This window comes from Diuraphis noxia, unplaced genomic scaffold (genome assembly GCF_037042655.1).
Source record: "Diuraphis noxia isolate RWA-SAM2 unplaced genomic scaffold, SU_Dnox_SAM2 contig0005, whole genome shotgun sequence".
NCBI lineage: Eukaryota > Metazoa > Arthropoda > Insecta > Hemiptera > Aphididae > Diuraphis > Diuraphis noxia.
The window spans coordinates 27,815,593-27,837,587 of NW_028301715.1; the positions used below are offsets into that span (position 1 = coordinate 27,815,593).

Genomic DNA, 21,995 nt, shown 5'->3' on the forward strand with positions numbered 1-21,995 from the left:
ACATAATATTTGTTGACTTCAATCAATAGTTAATACTATACTTGCAATAGAAAATATATTATATCATTGCAGTTACAGGTAGTATTGTTTTTATAAAAATAAATCCAACTTATTGGCAATTTATGAAATAAAATAAGCTATATATACATACATATATACCCATAGATATTAAAGAAAAATAAATATGGCTATATACCTATAGTATTTACTATTTAGTAATATTTATTATTTTATTGTTTTTTATTTAATTAACCACTTATTTGCAAACATCGAGTTCAAAATTTAAGTACAATTTATTCCATAACTTCCATTGTCTAATTACTACCTTTTTTTTTTTTAATTAGGCATCCTTGCAAAAGTATAATATTCTAATATTGCTTAAGAGTTTTATATTATACCTAATATGTTTATCAATACATAGGTGTTCTTTATATGCTATATTGCTATGTCTATACATGCAGATTATTTTAACTATCGCACTAAAATTATTCATTTAGTAATTGTCAACAATTAGTAGTTAAAAGGACGTTTCACCCGCATGTGTAGTCTCCGTCTTACAAGTTACAAGTGCATAACATTGCAAAAACTGTTTCGCGCGGGAAAGAACCGAGAAAGATACAGTTATAACTAAGAAACGAAATTTACACCACATAAAAAGGAGAATTTTGTCTGTGCAATATCGTTTTTATTTTTCGATATCAGATGAACTACAAAAAAAGTTATTCATGCTTAAAAAACACAAAATTAATGTATTATAAAACAATAAGAATTTTTATTGTATAAGTGATATCGAAAAAATAAAAACGATATTGTTTATCTTTTTATGTGGTGAAAATTTCGTTTCTTAGTTATAACTGTATCTTTCTCGGTTCTTTCCCGCGCGAAACAGTTTTTGCAATGTTACGACTTGTAAGACGGAGACAACACATGCGGATTGCGGGTGAAACGTCCTTTTAAGTATAGGTATATCTAGTTATAATCAACGAAACTAACTGGTTTGTTTAAAATTACCCTTCTAATTAACAAAATTGAAGATTCATAAATTAAACTCCAAACTCTAATATAGTAATACCTATATTAATTTATAATTTATAAATATTAAACTTAAAATGTAAAAATTAAAATTACCTACATCTTATGCGCCGCTTTTTCTTTCATAAAAACACTTTGATAAGCTGATATTAAACTTATACGCTAACATCTATATCAAACTATTTAAATTATACCATAACGATTGTGTTGTAATTGGTCGCAATTAAAATACAAATTGAAAACAATATATGCGTCAATATGGTATACATCGAGATTCGAGATATGTCTTCGCTAATACTCTGACATAATAAATGTCATATAATAATAATTGGTAAGATTTAATATGTATATTGTATTATTTACTCAGCAGCAAAATTATTTCCATATACCGATATACCTAAGATTATAAAGCTATTATTTTTATTCATAGATAAATTATAAATTAACGAGTAATTTTATTGAAATTTATTCCAACCGGTATGCGTGTTTTGTGTTTACGATCCGAAGCTTTAAAATATTTTTTATTCTATTATAGAAAATAAAGCCTTGATACTATTCGGTCTATATCGAATGCCCGTATACATAGATGTTTTACTTGACGTATAACCCATTATACCTAAATTTAAAAACAATAAGTTGGACTGTTAAACTCTTAAAATACGATACTATAAGATGTGACATGACTATAAGTATCAAACAACAAGGATATTATATTATGTTATTTTCATTTTTCATTATCATCAACTGAGTTCTGTCCGAGGCCGTTCACCTTATACATATTATTATGTACGAATCTATAGACGGAAAGACCACAACATAATTTTATTTTTAAAAGGACACTAAGTGGTGTACCTAAATCTATTTCAAAATTTTAATATCTTTTAAAAGTTATATACTATATTGGTAATTTCTTTACCTATACGACTTCTTCGTTTTGGTGTAAGTAGGTAGGTATGTTGTATGTATCGAAAATACCATACTGCGTATTTTTAATTTAATCTTAAACACTCGTTTAGTTATTTATCAGGACGGCTTATTAATTATATCTCCTCCGTATAATAATAATATTGCCTATATTCACAAAAGTCACACGTCATATCGTAGGTACTCTTATAATAGAACGTATTATATAATACGTTGGCAATTATATTTGCTGGTTGGTCCTTATAATACCCAATGTCGTCATGATAAATTCAAAGTTGAATTTTACCATTAATGTTTTTATAAAATTGAAAATGTATCACAAATATGTAGGTAGGAAGTTATTTTTAAATGATTTTTGGTAAATTTTCATATCATCACAGTGTATTAGTATTAGTGTAGTAATACCTAAATATATATTGACAATTCACTATGAATCTAATTAAAAATTCTTATAGGTATATACATAAACGAAGACAAAATCAAATGGTTTGAACTTATAATTGTTGTATATACAAACATCTTTTAAAATATTTTAATATTTTAAATTGTTTTAACATATTTATTTTAATTTGTACAATCTGTAACAGAAATCTACAATAAGCACAATGGAAGGTTTTAAAATGTATAATATAATAACATACCTAATGGCTAATACGATAATACAATGCTATTGTGGATCAAACTTTACAACAATCAACAATACACATAATATCTTCTTCATCTTCATATATTGTATTTTTATAAAAACAGTTGAGTGAAGCATAATATTCAACAGTCAATACATTAAATACCCACTAAGAAAACATGTAATATTATATCTAAATACATAATAGTTATAGTTATAATAATAATATTCGTCCAAGTACTATAATAATAATTAATATAAGTACAAGTTAATAAGTTATATTATAATTTATAAGCCACATAATAACAGAATAATGCATATTGGGCTTATAATGTATAGGTATCTACTTATTAAAGTTAATAAATGTAGTTTTTTAAACGTTAAAATTCGGTGTACCTGTTTAGTAGGAATAGGTAGTATAAAGCCATTTATAGATATATATTATAAAAGTTTCTATTAGTTGAACTGCATGTATTTAAATTTAAAAGATTATATATCACATCTTATGAATACCTTAACATTCTTGTATGCGTAAATAAGATAATTTCTGCAAGTGAGTCTCGATTAGGAAAAAAAAACGCTATTTTATCAAACATTATTAGCGTATTCACAATTCAGTATATATACCATAAACTATATATAGTACCTATATATAAAAAGCGATTCGTCAAGCATGCTCGTTGCTCACCCCATTTTTTCCACCGATAATTCAGTTATTCAAAATCTGATTTTTAACATTTTTAAGGCTAGTCGCTGACTGGCAATTTTCAGTTGCGCGATAGTAATCACGCAATCGAACGATTTGTGGAAAAACACAAACTAATTAGTTGATCAAACTGATTAGTTGCATGTGAGCTGATTGTCACATATCACTGTGGAAGTCACCCATGCAATTAAACTATTGCGCAACTGAAAATTGCCAGTCAGCGACTAGCCTAAATATACTTGAAGACCATATTTTCAAATTCTTATATGTTTTTAATTACTTTAGGAGTATCCTGTGGAGATACAAACTTCTATTTTCCAACCTCTCCTTTTTCTACTGTAAATTATAAATTATTTATTTGCTAATTTTTCTGAAAATGTTGACGTATGAGAATCTCAAAAATTGTACCAACGAGTAGCAATAATAATAAGTATAAATACTGTATTTAATTATATAAAAATAACACCTTTTTTTTATTTTTTTTATTTAAGAAAATTTACAATCTATGTACAATTTATATAATAAGTAAATATAATGAAATATATTACAAGACATGAAAATCTTGAGGGAAGGGAGTGTCCAGTGACACTACTTCCAATTTAAACTAAATGGGGAGGTAAATTTATGATAATAACACTAGGCATTTTTTAATAAATCACACGGCCATTTTTGTTTGAGGCGACGAGGGGGGGGGGGGTTATCGGGGATTGTACAAGAAGAAAGTTTAGATATGAGTGGGTTTGGATGGTTAAAGGTATTTTTATGAAATTTGTTATAATGATAAGAGGCAAGTGTGGATATTGGTGGTATGTTGAGATCATGATGTAGGGTGCGGTTGCTGACGTACCAGGGAGCATTATTAGAGAGGACACGTAGAGATATTGATTGGAACGCTTGGAATTTGATTAGGTTTGAATTTTTAGTGGTACCCCACAGTTGAATTCCGTAAGTCATTGCTGGACGTAATATTTGTTTATATATTAGTGTTTTATTATTTAAAGAGATTTTAGATCGAAGAAGTGGTCTTAATTTGTGAAGCCTGAGATTAAGGGAAGTTCTTTTAACTTTGATGTGATTCGCCCAAGTTAGTCTTTTGTCGAGGAGGAGTCTATAGGTATTTAACGGAGTCGACAATGGGAATTGTTTGGTTATTTATGTAAACTGGAGGAATTGTTGTAGGCCTGAGAGTAAAAGTGATGTGAGTGGATTTATTTTCATTAATCTTAATTTTCCATAAGCTGAACCAATCTTGTAGTTGGGTTAGGTGGTCTTGGAGGTTGTTTGTAGTGGTGGCTATTTCGGAGTTAGTTGAAGTTATGGCTGTGTCATCGGCGAAGATAGCTAGAGTAGTGTTGATAGATTGTGGTAGATCTGCTGTATATATATTATAGAGAGTCGGGGAAAAAATACTGCCACTTTTTTTTTATAAATCCATTTTTAAGGACTATTTTTCTTTGTACAAATATTTTAATAACTGAAAAATTACTCTTTCGAACTCTGAATTAGGTACATTAAAATTTTAATTTTTAAATATGTCAAATATCACAGTTTAAAAATGATAGAATCTTGCATCAAAGTTAAGATATCGAAACAACAAACTAAAGAAAAGATGTTATATTTTACTTTTATATCAATTCACTCTAATAAATAATATTAATACTAACAACAAAATCTAAATTACTGAACGCTAATTTGCAATATTGTAAGGAGACAACACTGAACACATGCGTGTGCCTTATTAATGTTCAAACTATGTTAATATATTTTATAGATGATTTATATTATTTTTTGAAGCTATTATTTACCTGTGGGCTGTGAATTGTGGTCCAATGTGTTTTCAACATCAATATATTTATACGTCCCATTGTATAATCTGATTATGTTTAAATAATTATAATGTAAATAATAATGCTTTATAAAACGTGAAATTATTTGTACGAACGAAATTTTCAATAATTATATAATATTCTACTAATTTCTCCATCACCTAACTATGAAAAATTGAACAAGATATTTTTAATTGTAATTTTAAATCATAGTATAATATGATAAGTAATAGCTTATATAGTTATATAATTAATTTTAAAATAATATTTTGTATATAGGTAAACACACACAATATTATAACATAATAGGTATATGCATTATATCATTATATTATTATATTCTTCAAATTCGTTTTTTTATATTACTGTAAAGCGATGCAGTATAGCTATATTATAAAAAAAATTAATTTATTATACTTAATTATAATCGATAAAACTCTTATGAAATATTGATTAAATCTAGCTGGACGATAAGAATTTGTTCCTTCTGGAAAGTTCCTAGTATCTTTTCAATTAACATATGATGTTTGTATTTAAAAGATTTCATTTTTCTGTAATTAGATGTATTGGTATCTGAAATGTCAATGAAAAATACATAATAACTATATAATATCATATACTATAATACTCAGAAAATAAAGTTATGCGCTTTAACTACATTAAATATCACAAAATATAGATAAAAATTAACGATATATTAGTTAAAAATTCAATTTTTTATTAAACTATTAGGGAGACCATTCTGAGCGCCTTCCTTTCAAAAAAAAAGAAACGCGTGTTCCTACTAAATTAGAACCTAGTAGTTACCTATACCTATTCGACGTTATACGTTTAATGTTGAAACAATCATGCCTAATATTATTATAAGAATTATTTTCTGCCATACGAGTTATGTCTACTGCCTACACCTATTAGATGTCCATATCAATTACATTTACCCACAATCCACGTATATAACATGATATATCCCTGAATATATTTAGAATATAGATGCATAGATAGGTACTAGTTTTTTAAAACTATTTATAAGGCTATACCAGAAATATTTAGTATAATATATACAAGTTTATACGGTCAATGATATTATAGTTACTAATGAATAAAATATTATAACAATAATAATTATAACTGTCAATATATAGGTATATTGTACGATTCTTCTATAGCGGTATTGTTACAATGCAAAAATATGTTCTTGACACCGTCCTTACATAAATCATCTTACGTGAATACCTAATGTACCATATAAAAACAATTAATTAATGCATTAAGCGCACAAACATCAGACGAATATTAATATAAAAATCATTCGCACATGTTTTATTTGAAAGTGAAGGATTTTGTGTTTCGAAATTTTAATGTTGTTAATTTAAGTAAGACCCCATTATTTTCGCATTCACTACCTATCACGACCAAGCAATAAAGTCGGCGATGTCGACTCCATGTTACAAAAACTGTAAAAATAAAGTATTGTTTTGAATTCCGTGTAATATATTCAACATTTTATCATAACTTTTTTACACTCGAAAACTACAGTGCTTAAGACTTAAGTATAATCTATTTATTTTAATTATATGTATGACATGGATATCACAATATTATGGTTCTTAAAATTAATTTCAAAATAAGTATTTTTTTTGAAAATAGGATCAAAAATTTTTTAAATAATGTATTATATATTTACCTATACCATACGGTTCAATGTTCTCAGGAATTTAAACGTTATTCATCGATGTCATTTACCTAACTCTTATCTCAACGGAGAACTATATAGTGTCGTATATTAACGAAGAGTTTATTCGATTTATGTCGTTTATACTTTTATAGTTTATGAGTAATATAAAATATAATTACTTAGACATACAGTAAAATAAAGTCTAGTATTCATGATTAAGCTTATCGAAAACCGATATTATAAATTACATAGAGATATTAGTTTTTTTCTAGTCAATTATTATTGTGTTTTGTTGAATATTTTATTACTATTTTTTATTTTATTTTTGCTTTTATTGATACAATTATAAAATTAATTAAATCATTTTATTTATTGTATTCCGATCACTATTTCAATCGATTTGTATAGTTCAAGAAGAAATAGGAAGTATAACGTTTGCAGCCCAGCTTATTGTAAATTGGTGGTAATAACGTAGTTAAATACTTATCGTAGGTGTACGCAATGAAGACGTAAAACGTATTTTTATATTGGTAGGTTTCCTTTAAACAAGTAGTTGTAAATAAATAAAAATATGAGTTTTATAACTAACCATCATAAATACGATGTAATCGATTTAACTAATCACCAAATTACGTGTATGGTATAAAATATATAGAGTTTTACAAATATGAGTTAATTATGCTACCTTTGTCCAGTCGGCAGTCATCCTAAACCTTAATGCTCTATAGAGCCTATAGGGTCTAAATGTCTAGACCACTAAACTATTAAGGACCAAAGGATCAATTTGTAAAAATCATCATTAATGACTAGTTACGAAACAATTTTTTTATCCATATAAATTGATTAAGTTAGGTTAAGATCGATTGATAATAATTTAATTTTTTTTGGCCAACAGCACATAAATCAATATCAAAAAAACTAGATACAATCCACAATTAGGGCCTTCGTATGTCAATCGGCGCCTAATACCATTCAAGTCCAATACCTAGTATTTATAACGTTGCCCGTACACCTTCACCTGACATAAGAAGACTTGAGAAGACTCAAAATAACATTAAATCTCCAATTAAAATTAGTAAGTACCTTTTCCACTCTCGATTTCAAACGAACTTTTCAAATGTTATCAACGCTACTGCTTTAAGAGAACAATCTAGATATTTCTAAAGTACTCACTATTACTCCTACTTCAGAGTAGATCAGAGGATCAGTCCTCTAATGGAGAAATCTCATCGAAATCTTCACTGAACTTTCAATTTAAAAAATAAATAATACACCCCCGGCTACCTACAAAAAAAAAATACTTCCACATAATTCAAAATAGCATAAGTGAAAAAATGTACACGAATGCTTCCAAAAGCCAAGACAGGGTTGGAGCTGCAGTAATTTAGAATAACGCAGAATTCATGTACAAGCTCCCCAACTTCTGCTCAGTCTTCTCAACAGAGTAATTTGCCATACTTAAAGTACTCAAATAACTGATCACTACCTACAAGACGCTATTATTTTCACCGACTCCTTCAGGGCTATCAATAATATAATAAACACCATATAACCCATCAGACATTGGCCTACATATTCACAATAAAATTTATCCGCTACAGAACTACAATAAATTAAAAATTAAACTCTTTTGAATTCTTGGACACTTTGACATAAAAAGAAATTAAGCTCACCGATCTTGCAGCTAAAACTACAATCACCTCCCCATTATCATCGTATACACAAATCATTCTATTCAATGAATATGAACGCTTATAACAAATAAATGTCAACTTAGATGGCACCAGAAGAGGAAATCTTACTACACGAAATTAAATCGTATTAAACATAATACCTACTATTGGAAATTCCCCATCGAAATCCATAGAAAATTTGAAGTCGTAATAACTAGACTCAGAATCGGCCCACTCAAATTTCTCACAGCTTCTTATAATTTCCAAGGAAGAACTTCCAATGTGCCCATCGTGCGGTGTCCAAGTCACCATTAGCCACATCCTCACCGAATGCCGAACAAGCCACAACCTTCCCGAATCACTACCAGATAATACTAAGCAATCACCCTCAATCCATAAAAAATATCATCCAGTTCATTACAGTCGCCAACCTCCAAACAAAAATATATCTAACACTTAAATTTAATAACTACACAATTTATGATTAATAATTTAGGTATGGATAATAGTAAATTAAGAAAAGATAGTGCTACTTTAGGAAGAAGTGTAGTTATTTAAAGTTGTGGATAGGAGTGAAATTTAATGAAATAAAATATTAGAAATACATAAAAATACAATACAAATTTGATTTTAATTTTTAAAATGTTTAGTCATCACTCTCACTCACCATATTATAAAATTATTTAAACATTACAAGTGGGTATGCTAACATTATAGTGTTTTTTAAAAGGATAAAAGTCAACTTGGATTATTTTAACAAGAAGTTAAAATAATTGTCTTTCGCATTTTTGGTGCTTGATATTGAAATCTAATAAATCTATTTTTATACAGTAAAAAGTTATAAGTTTATTGATCAGAACATTTTCAAAAAGTTTATGTTTATATTAACAAACTGTGGTTTCTAATATTGCTCTAATTAGTGTTATATATATATAGGTAGTATTAGGTACTTACCTACAATTCACTTTATTACAAAACTGTATAAAATGCATATACCTACTCGTAATTGCACAAACACTTCTAAAATATAATATATATTTAACCCATAAAAATAATACCAAATTTTTATAATTAGAATATATCTTTACAACACTACAGCATGTTTGTTACATATATATTACCTACATCGGGTTATGTTACTGCTGCAGAAACTTGTCAATAAAAAAGCAATTGACGATTGGAATAGATTTTTCTGTCTGAAGTAGTGAAGTCCTTATAGGTACTGCGTTACTAATACTAAGCTAGCAGTATTCTTAAAATTATGTATACAGCAATTGTTCAAAAATTGGTCACAATCCTGGAACTAATCGTAATGATAAACATTCCGTTCAAATGTCACGTTTTCTGTCAAAACAGTCGCTTTTACCTCAATGGGTGCTCTCGAAGTAGTATAATGTATAGTACAAGATTTCGAAAAGATTCTAATGAGATCGATAATATATCTGCGTACTGGCGAAAAAAATACATTGCGTGCTGAAGTCTTGAACGGGTTTTTTATACACTTGTACCTATGTCCTGTAGATTGAATTCCCGCGGCTTAGAGTACTTATTATTGTGTATAACATATTATATTATGTAGGTAGGTACACGTAGCGGGGTGCAGGGCACGCCAAGGCCGGTTCAATCATTTTGATGTGTTTTGTGTACATGCCCACATATTTTTTTTAAACATATATTAAAAACAAGAAGTAGCAACAATAATAAAAATATTATGTATGTAGTACCTACCACAATCGGTTTTTATGCGATTTTGATGTATGTCGTGTAATATAATATGTATATAGTGTAAAACACATAATATGTAGTAACTTCGTATTATTATGTTATAAACTACTACGGGTCACTGTGCGATATCAATCTACCTGGTTTCAATGCTGTCGAAAAAAAATTTAACTACGATAAATTCGCGTGTCCATGTTATTGTATTTATATATCATATATAGTCTAGACGAGTCGAAAGATGTCAAAAATGCCATTTGGTCTCGGAAGGGCATCGTCTACCAACTATATATTTCAATACATGGAATATAATATATTATATACGTATTGCGTAGTATAATAATATAACTTCATAATATATATAATTTACATGATGGTGTGTATGACGACGACGATGATGGTGATGATGATAATACGTCGCAATAAAATGCCATTAAACTATGGAAACGACCGCGCTTCCTGATTCCGTATCGCGGTTAGGCCTAGAAGTCAAGCTCAGGAGGACGGAGTGGTTTCGCGAGGAAGGCTAGGCCACCGCGTACAAGATATCTTGACATCTTGTTGAATCCGCAACAATAAAATAACAACCAGATTATGAGGAAGCGAGAAAGAAAATACGGCGACGGCCGATAATATTATTACGCGCGCGTGCAATATATTAAGCCGGGACACGGCAGACTAGTCAGTTAGTTCTGTGTTGACTGCGGTTCGAGAAGGTTGACAGTTTTCATTTTGGCTCGCCCGAAATTGGTAGACTACTACACGAAGCGGTTTTGGATTTCTGATATCTATTCGATCCGATCAAGGCGACTGCAAGAGATCCGATCGAGAGAACGTTTTGAGCCTAAACCGACAACAGCTACCGTTTTCCCCGACCGAATACGATATATATATATACATATATATGACGATATAGCAACTCGTTTTCGAATCGCAACGTACCAAGCGCATTATTTATCAGGTATTATAATACGATTTCAAAAAAACATTATATTAACAATTATATCTATACAGTTATTGCTATCCGTTTGAATCATTTAATGGTTTATTGCCTTGCAGTTGGTATAGCAAACGAATTACACGTTGGGTTTATTGTTGACCCGTTTCTACGGCGGCGTTAACCGTACGCCCATAATATTAATACATAATATATATTATTATACATTTTAACATTTATACCTAATAAGTCAAATAATAGTATTAAGGAGACTCTTGTGGTTTTCCGTTCATTCGTTTAGTGGATCAATGATTTTATAGTTTTCGATAGATTTTGACACGACAAAATGTAGGAAACAAATTTTACGGAAGTGGAAGTCCATTTGCAATCTATTACATTATTATATAATTATAATAAATATGTTATTATAGCTACATTACTACTTGGTGCCTCATATTGAAGCATCAATTCATAAAATACCTATTTAGATATCAAGTTAATACTAAAAGCATGTATATTATGAATAAATTGTAGCTTAAAACGCATAATATGGTCTTTAAGAACTAATCCATATTTTTTCTTTTATCAACGATTGGATTGTAACTTTATTTTGCTTCTTTCTAGTTTAAAAGCCTATGTATAAAAATGTTTGGTTAATATTTAAATATTAAATATTTATACTTACTTCATTCAGATTTTGAAATCAAAAAAGTCCTTATTTTATAATTTAATAAATGCAATGAGTTATTTTATAGTATAATAGGTGCCTATATTTTAAATCATAATTAGGTACTGTAAAACTTAAATATGTTATAATGTATAGATACTTACTAATTAATACTACTAGAATGCATCGATATAAATATAAGTTCATTCATATAAATGATTCAGGATATTTTATGTACTGTAATTAAAACAATACAATTTTCAGGTTAACATCAATGACAATACAATTAATAGTATATAGTAAATTTTTTTAATAAGTGTTAAATATTAATATTCATCAGGAAGCTTATTATACAATAAGATGATTTTATATTTTAAATAAAAGATGAATCGTTCTTAATTTTTTAATTTTTGTTAAAAAAACATGTGCATATATACCTATGTATATATTCACATTAGCGCAACACGTACATTCTATATTATTAAATTGAATACATGTTTAAAACAATTGTTCTAAAAGTCCTTTAGAAACACTTTGAATAGGCGAAGAGTATTAATTTCCTCGTTCATGGTGGGTTAGGTACCTATAATAAATACATTATACAGTCATCTTGTAAACTTCATGTAATGAGATGTATAAAAAACTTACGAAATTAATTAACTGGCAACTGGCTACTGGCTGATATTTAAAAAATAGTTTGCCTAACTATTATTAAATAAGATATATGTATATTTATTTTGTACACCTATGTATATAGTAAAATTCTTCAAAATACTACAGTATACGAGTATATTATAACTATAACCCTCCGGTTTTTGGTTTTTGGTAACTATCTAAAGATAAAATGTTCATAACATTAACTTACTTGTAATTTTTAAAATCATTAAATCTCAATAAACCGGGAAAAATGTACAATCTATTTGTACTTGGCATATGATCGTATTTCTAGTGTAGATCGTTTAATAATTAATACAATAGTAATAATTATAATAAAATTATAATATATTATATTATAATAATATAATATTTAGGTTATTAGGATAGTAATATAAATAATATTTTGTGTAAGTTAAAATTGTCACTTACAGCAAAAGTCAGCGAACAAATTTCCTCAAGTTTTAACTTTAGCGAACAATTGGTTAAATTATTAAAAATTGTTTTATTTTGAAAATCGCGATTTTTATGTATCGATATACTGTAATCAAAACAATACAATTTTATCGTTAACAAAAATGACAACACAAATATAATAGAGTACATTTTATAAAAATAAAGGTGTTAGATTTTGATATTCATCAGGAAGCTCATTACCTATATAATTAATTATATCCCCTTATCATATAAGATGATTTTTGTGTTTTAAATAAAATATACACCATACTGATTAAATTGCAACAAAACGTTTATATGGGTATAAATATACTGCATAACGTTGCAGTTCCTAGAGGTATATTGGTATTTTAAAAATTATAATTTGGTAGTATTATTTTACTTCAAGGATTACTGGTTTCAACTATTTTTAATTTATTAGCAAACGATACAGAACAATAATTAAGCGGCCATATTTAGACCATTAGATCATTCACGGCGACATATGCTGTATGCTACATATACCTGTATAACATAATAATTCCCGCGATAGAACTTGACCCTCGTCGAAACGTTGAACATTCACCGTGATCGATCCACAGGTTCATTGATATCGAGTTCTGCACTAAGATATACGACGATTTCTTGGTTTTTCGTGGGTGCAACACATTGCGAAAATAAGTAGTTTGATATTTACATGAAATCCGTATTACTAATTGCTGTTGACACGGGAATTCAAATAATTCAAACGCAAACCGTTTAAATTATAGATATTATTGTTATTTATTCATACTACAATTTTAATATACACTAATGCATTTCATCTGAACGCGGTTTTTGCTCGCAGTTTAAACAGAACTGAAATCCTTTAGTCTTGGCTAAATGAATAATCGCACATCTATTACCTTACTGGGAATGCGTTTGACATCCATGATATGGAACACGCACTGCACATTTTCAATTTCTTGCAGTGTACTTTATACCAATCGTTTTCATTGGAAAGTTGTTTATGCGTTACCATTTCTCCATAGGTACAACATAGTAGTACCATACACGAGTATTATTTATTTATTGCTCGGGGCCCGGAGGTTATTTTTCCCTACGGATCATCAAAAAAATGTTATTGTTTAAACAATTTCAAAATATTTTGTATTTATAGTGCACCAGCTGTCGTTAAAATGTCTCTCTTTCGATAAACAATCGATGCAATTTGCATACAATACGCATGTAAAATACTAAAATATAATCTTGGGTTTTTTTTCAACATCGATTGCTATTATAAAGATGACATCCTTGGCTGTGTTAGCTGTAATGGGTCGATGACTGATGCGAAATTCCGAAATACTATTATTATCTCCTATTTCCTCGATATAATAAGCATATATTTTGATATTTAATACTTATTTTGCATCGCGAATATTATAACTAATTAGTAATCACTATATTTCTCTAGAATGGTTATCTACAAACATTTCCGCACGGTTTTACCGCATTTGAATACCGTCTTTGCGGTTTCATGTCTAAATAGGTATTTCTTCAACAGTCTAGCTATTGAAGTATTGAATAAGCACGCTAAATAATATTAAAAAACTAATAGTAATGGTGAACTGATAATGACTTTGGTATAGAAAATAATAAAACTTATTATACCTTCATTAGGTAGGTATAATATTTCCTATCCAATCGTAAATCGAAACTAAATGAATACACAATTATTATACTTAAATATGTCGTAAAATTATTTTACAATATTACTGAAATTATATTTTAAATAATTAAAGCTGAAAACTTTTTTTTCGGCTTTAATTATGTCCTCATTCGCCTGATTAATTTGACGTGATTTAAAAACGATAATTGTGCTCTAAACCTTACAATAGATACATTTGAATCATTATTATTTTAAGGTTTAATTAGGATAAACAATTTTATTAGCCAGTAATGATTAAACTATTTGGAGCATTTTTTCGTTCAAGGACATTTCGGCGTTAAGTATTTCCTCAATTAATTTTAATACGTAAACTTATAATCAAAATTATAAATATCTACACAAACGTGAGTTACATTATTTCGCTTTCGATACAATTGTTTTTTAGCGTGGATTAAATGTGAATTCGGTTTAACTGATATAAAAGTTCATAGCAACTTAATATAAAAAAAATATTTATAATTTTAGATGATTATGAATCATGAATCATTTATTAAATTGTTATTAATATTCTTTATAAATTACCTTCCATATACGATAATGATAGTACCTATAAAAGTAATAAAATGTAATATTTTTATTATCTATACAATATAACAAATTGGATGTTTTTTATGTTAAATTTTTATCATATTGTTTTAGAAATAATTCAATTTACAAGAACAGTTAATAGCTCTTGCCATAAAAATATTATCTATATAATACACAGTTAGGTACCTATGGATTACAGTATATAATTTAAAGCATAATATATAATGATAATTTATTTTTATCATTCTATATATTTATATATTTTAACTCACAGAAATCATTCCATTTAAATATTTATCACATATATTATATTGCTTATTAGATGTTTTGAATTTGTTCCATTAATTTATGTATCTATTAAAATGATTTTGGAGTTATTTTCAAATAAAATGTAAGTAAAATTAATAAAAATGTATTACAATAATTAAATTATTTAATTAGTATATTTATTTATTTTATTGGTCTTAAATACTGCTTGGCAGCTGCAGGCATAGATGATATAAATAAAAATATATACTTATATTATCTATGACTGTAGGAGACATTAGTTAAAATGATGTTCTGATTACCATTTACAATTCTTATACATTAAAATTTTAAATTGTGAAAAAAATTCGATTTTTTGGTATACAAAGATAGCGCATGGAATCTTTATGGCATCTACTTGTTACTTATTTTCGTGGTTCAATGAAAATTGCTTTTTATAACATAACATTTTTATTGACAGCATAAAAAATAAAATTAAAAATAATTTTGATTTAAGAATAAAAATAAACTTCACTTAAGGCACCTTTTTGCATACCATATATCTATTTAAACCATGCATTTGAAAATTAATATTTCTTAGGGATAATACTCGTAATTATCAAAAATAAACGATTAGTAAAAAATTAAATTGTTAAAAGTTCAATTAGAAAATAATGCGCATAAAATAATTCAAGTAGGTACCTATTTCAAATTCTAAATAGTTGTCTAGTACCTATTATATATAGGTATATTATATTATTATTATATATTAATAATTAATATTATTTATTATTATATTATATATAAATATTTGTATATTTATACCATTCTTTTTTGCATTTGTATTAAATTTACGCAAATAATATAGCTAATAAATAACTTAGTAATCATCATAATATAATATTATACTGTACTATAGCTAAGTGTAAAGACACTACCTAATCGATAACCAACCACATAATTGCGTGTTATCCTACATTAGCATTCGTTAAAAACGGCAAGATTATTTATTGATCGTCATTTGTGTATAAATAAAAAAAAATCTAAGTTATTAAGTGTTTTGGCAGCTCTATTTTCGATAAAAAATTCATTGATTGATTGAGTATAATAAAAACTGCACTTGGAATTTATATGAATTAACATTATCTACTTAGATAATATTTAAAACATAATCCAATAGAATTGAGATTAATTTATGATTTTAGATACAAAAGTATTGTGCAAAAAGGGTATTAGGAAGAATTACCGTTTTTAATCTAAATTAGTGTCTTAAGCCGTACGGTGATATATGACGTATTTTAATTTTTTATGACAACATACAATTAGTTTGCTAATTATTAATTTATAATGACAACTAACACTCTACTTACTCCATTTGACTACTGAACTACCTCACAACAGTTAATACTATAAATACAAACAGTAAGTAATACATTTTAAATCTTTTTTCGTTTTATTAAATTTATTATTAATACCTAGATAATATCCTAAAATAAGTTTATGCGATTTTATTAGAAGACAACAGTTAATAGTTATTAAAATAAGATTCAAGTAATATTTTTTTATTCAACTATGATTACTTATCAGAGGCTTATTAGTTGAATTAAATTACATTTATGATATAGGTATTTCATAATAATTGAAGACTGTAGACAAATTAAACTGTGTCAAGATTTCCAATAATTATTTAAATATATTTGACAATTATAAATAAATCAAGTATATTTGATTCTACTGTAATACTAAATTTAAATTTAAACACTTATTTTTTTTAGGAAATATTTTAATTACTGTGATTTAATACATTTTATATTTAAATGAATTCAATTCTTTTAAAACTGCAGCCTAAAAATATATAAGTAGGTAATATAATTGTTACAAGTCTTACAATTTCGTGTAGATTAGGTGTACATAGTAAACTCATGTTTGAATGGAATTTTAGTTTATGTTACAATTTAAATTATGTAGTATTAAATTAACACTTAAAGGACCATTATTAATAATTGTGCGAGTACCTGGTGTGCATGATTGTGTACTTCTGTCAGAATAAATCATATTACCTGCTTGTAAACGTACGCCGTAGTATTTATTTAATAACCTTATTTCTATTTTTCATTTTTAAATTTTTTAAATCGCCTAATGTTGTCTTTAATGATTATTTTCCGCATTCATAAACACAATAATTACGATCGGCTATGCGGTTCGTTAAATTTGTCAAAAATAATTTTTTTACTTACATAATAAAGAATTATTTCCTGATGATTACCTATGTTCTTTCTAATATTTTATAACATTCAAAAATATAAGTTATAAAATTGTCTTGTCTTATAGATATACACTTTTATAATGGCATTGAATCTCGTCAACACACATTTTTTCCTCGTCACCAAATGCGGTATTTAATTATATATTTTCACATATGTCGATAAAATACATGTCTGTAATTCTGTATATAGAGGTACTGATTTGAAAACTTGTTTGAAAATTAAAGCTTTGTATAAATCGTATTAAAATATAAAACTACGCTGTACTTAAACTTTGACCTAAGACCAATACTCCTTTTGTATCATAATATTGTATTATGTTCACATAATAATAAAACAAAAATTATGAAATCGATTCGCTCTATACCTGTACTCAATACCCATATTATGAGTATAATAAATAAACCTTTTGAATAATTCAAAACTTAATTAAATAGAACAACATAAATTTATGATGTGAACTATATGATAAAGTAATAAATTTATTTTCTATCATTCTATCGAAAATAATATTATATAGAACGAGGACTAAACAACGTAAAATACATTTTAAAATAATAAATAAAAAAAAATGTATATTCTTTATTTTTTGTTTTGGCTTTACAACAATCTTATTGAATTACGACGTCTTAAATGACCTTCAAATAAATCAACAGATTTTTATTTTTATACCAAGATACTGTTAGTTTAGTACATAAAACACATAACATTATTCAAATGTTTCCACGCTCCGTTGATATATCGAACATATTTCTTTGTGATTTTCACATTCGCATATTGCATGAACACACAACGCGCGTGCTAATTAAATACATCTGAAATATATGCAATAGAAAGTTTTAACTGTTCTTTGTCCACATGTATTTAAAATAATATTTGATTGATATGATGGCTTACACGAATCCTTTTTACAAGAATGTTTTCTAATGCAATACATTCTTAAAATCATGTACAAGTTGTTGATAAAATGTTTCATTTGCTATACCTACGATTAATCCATGCAAACAATACATTTAAAAATTCTAAAGGATGTAAATTCATGTTTATTGGACATAAAAAACTTTAAAATATTAGTAAATATGCATGTGATGTGCTTGTTTAGGAATTTACAAAAAAAAATTATTTTAATTTCTTACGAAAAAAATTATTATTTTATTAATATGCTATATGCTATATATTAATATACATTATAAGTTATAATGTATAGCAGATTTTTTGCATTTGCATATTTATTCTGGTTGATTGTATGATATGCTAAATGAGTATAACATTTGTTTCATTTTCATATAACATTATGATTTGAAAAACGAAACTTTTTTAGTATATATTTTTGATATTTTGATATTTATGTATTTTATTTTTATTTTAAGGTCTTATTTTACAATTTTAATTGCATATTTCACTTTTAGTGCATATTTCGATGTTTATTTTTTTTTTTTAATTTTAAAATATATACTTTTGTAAAATAAGAAAAAAATATAATATTTTTATAGTGTCGGTTAATACTAAAATAAATTATTAGGTATACTTGTAGGTATAAACGGTTGTCGGTTTTCCCAAAGATTTTAGACCTTAGATCAATAATAAGTAAAGTAATGATAAGATAAGCTAAGATAAGAATAATTAAAAAAATTTCAATTATGACTATTCACCATTGACATTATTTCAGTAAAAAATGAAGAATAGTATTCATAGTAGGGCTCCATAATTTTAAATATGATGTTTTAATTACATTTTTTGCTAGTTTTTTTGATGCATATTAAAGATTTTTAGCACATATTAGGTTGGTTTTCAATGCATATAAATCCGTGCTCTAATTATGATAATATACAAGTACCTACATATATCAACAAAAGTTTTGCTATTTCATTTAAAAAAACCTGTATGGAGGTATATTAATTGTATATATATATATATATTTACTGTCTATTGACGGTATAGGTATAAAAGATTATCAGGTTACCATATTAGTCAGTACTTGATAACTATGGTAATTGATGTGTTTCTATTCGAGTGCAAATTATACAAAATTATACTTACAAATTATAATATAAAAACAATTTTTTATAAGCTCGTCATGTAGTGTGCAGTCACAAGAATAAGTTATTGCGAGATTCACAAAGATAAAACTCAATAATAAGCGCATAACGAATATTCGTGATCGCTATATAGTATAACTTTGGTATGATCGTGTTACTGTTTTACAAATGTGTAACTACTGCATTTACCGACTACAGTATCACAGCTAGGCGACGTTGCCTGGCGAAGGCGACCTCTTTTAGAGGTATTCGCTTAGGTGCCCACCAACCCACCGACGCCTAAAACCTGATAAATACATATATTTTAACTATATTTCGAGGAAAATGTTAAAAGCCTAGTTACTAAATTAATACCATTGTCCATTACCTATAAACCGGCAATCGCCTAACGCATCTTAAAAAATGCAGAGGTCTCTGCCACTCTAATATTGCGTTTTGCCACGCATCAACTGGATGGTTTAACAAACATGGTATGAAAATATCAAATTATCAGCACTTTTAACGGCCGAATACAACTCGTTAATAATGATCATATAACAAACTGCTTTGCCTGTAAATGAGGCATATTTAAAATTTTAATTTCCCAAGAATTTAAATCAATGTTGTTGGATTTTATGATTTCGATTACTTATTAGTAACTTATCGTTTATTTTTATTCTGTTACAGAAATATTACTTTCAAAGTGTCAAATAAGTCTCGTTAAAAATGACTTCAGAAAAAATCGCTATGACCCAGCGTGCAATGGTTGAAGAACAACAAGCACGAATTGGAAATCAAAAATGGACTCAATACTTGGCTGCTTTTATTGGTAATTTATAAGAAAAAAAATAGCCTTTAAATCAATATAATTTGTTATTTATTTACCTATACTTAATATAGCGACAATTGGTGGGTTCATCGCGGGCACGGCCTTAGGATGGGCAGCTCCAGCTGGTCCAATGATAGAAAACAATCAGTATGCATTCGTTGTGTCGAACGAGAGTCTCGCGTGGATTGGAGCGTGTATGCCACTCGGTGCCATGCTTGGGTGTCCGGTTACAGCTGGCCTAGTCGACAAATTGGGACGTAAAAACATGATGTTGATGGTGTGCATACCAACACTTGTTGGTTGGGCAATGATAATATGGGCAGAATCTGTTAGTACAAACAACTTTATGGAAACATTTGTTTTTTCCAATGACACGTGCTTTACACAAAATTAATTCTTCTAGGTGACGTGGATCTGTATTGGCAGACTTTTGACTGGATTCGCCACTGGTTCGTTGTCTATTATTGTACCCCTGTACACTTCTGAAATAGCTGAAAAGGAAATTCGAGGTACTTTGGGTACATATTTCCAGTTACAAGTCACCGCGGGAATTTTATTCACCTATATCATAGGATCTTATGTAAGTTTTTACTATATTATAAAATATACTCTTTGCAATATTCGATATGATAGATTAATAATATGTATATTATAATTTTTTACAGTTCGATGTATTTGGCCTCTCTATTATTTGTGCTATCATTCCAGTCGTATACCTGGCTCTAATGGTTTTAATTCCAGAAAGTCCAATCTTCCATCTCATGAAAGGAAACGTCGAAAAAGCTCGTTTATCTTTAAGATATTTCCGCGGACCTTATGGCACAGTTGACCAAGAATTGTCTTTAATGCAAGACTCGTTAGCGAAGGTTTATAAATATATTATATTAACTGTAATTTATAATAAAACAGCAATTGAACTGTAAATAATTCATTTCAGACTGAAAGGGAAAGAGTTCCGTTAATGGAAGCATTCCAAACAACACCAGCTAAACGCGGTTTGTTTATTGGTCTCGGAGTTATGCTTTTGCAACAATTTTCTGGATGCAACGCTGTCATATTCTACGCTACGTTTATCTTTAAAGTAAAATATACGCACAAAGCTTGTTTGAATATTAAATTTATTAGTTATTTATTAACCTACTTGTTGTTTATAGGAAGCCGGCAGCGCAATGGAACCAAATACGTCCACAATCATCGTTGGAGTTATGTCGGTAATGGCCACCTATGTTTCTACACTGATCGTTGACAAATTAGGAAGGAAAATTCTTCTTTTGTGTTCAATTGTCGTCATGGCAATTTGTACGTTGCTAATTGGTGCCTTCTTCTACATGAAGGCTAACGAATACGATGTATCATCAATTGGATTTATTCCACTTGTGTCCTTGTGCGTGTTCATAATCCTATTCTCTCTTGGTTTTGGTCCCATACCATGGATGTTGATTGGTGAAATCTTCCCGGCACAAATCAAAGGTGAATTATTCTTTTTATTCTTTTCAATAATTTTCAACACGTATATATTTTATACATTT

At 27.8% G+C, this 21,995-nt stretch overlaps 1 protein-coding gene across 3 annotated transcripts in view; it reads left to right on the forward strand.

The window, feature by feature from the left end:
• The window catches only part of LOC107169799 (facilitated trehalose transporter Tret1-like), a 29,215-nt gene that overhangs the window by 6,188 nt on the left and 1,032 nt on the right, over positions 1-21,995 (forward strand). Inside the window, exons 1-7 of one of the 3 annotated variants that reach the window (XM_015519675.2) lie at positions 10,861-11,141; positions 20,325-20,466; positions 20,538-20,794; positions 20,870-21,046; positions 21,132-21,332; positions 21,404-21,547; positions 21,621-21,936. In XM_015519675.2, the coding sequence (XP_015375161.1) occupies positions 20,364-20,466; positions 20,538-20,794; positions 20,870-21,046; positions 21,132-21,332; positions 21,404-21,547; positions 21,621-21,936 (1,198 nt within the window). In that variant the 5' untranslated portion in view covers positions 10,861-11,141; positions 20,325-20,363. Of the gene's footprint in view, positions 1-10,860; positions 11,142-16,627; positions 16,778-20,324; positions 20,467-20,537; positions 20,795-20,869; positions 21,047-21,131; positions 21,333-21,403; positions 21,548-21,620; positions 21,937-21,995 lie in introns of those variants that run through there. The other 2 variants (XM_015519676.2, XM_015519677.2) reach the window with 2 other exon arrangements.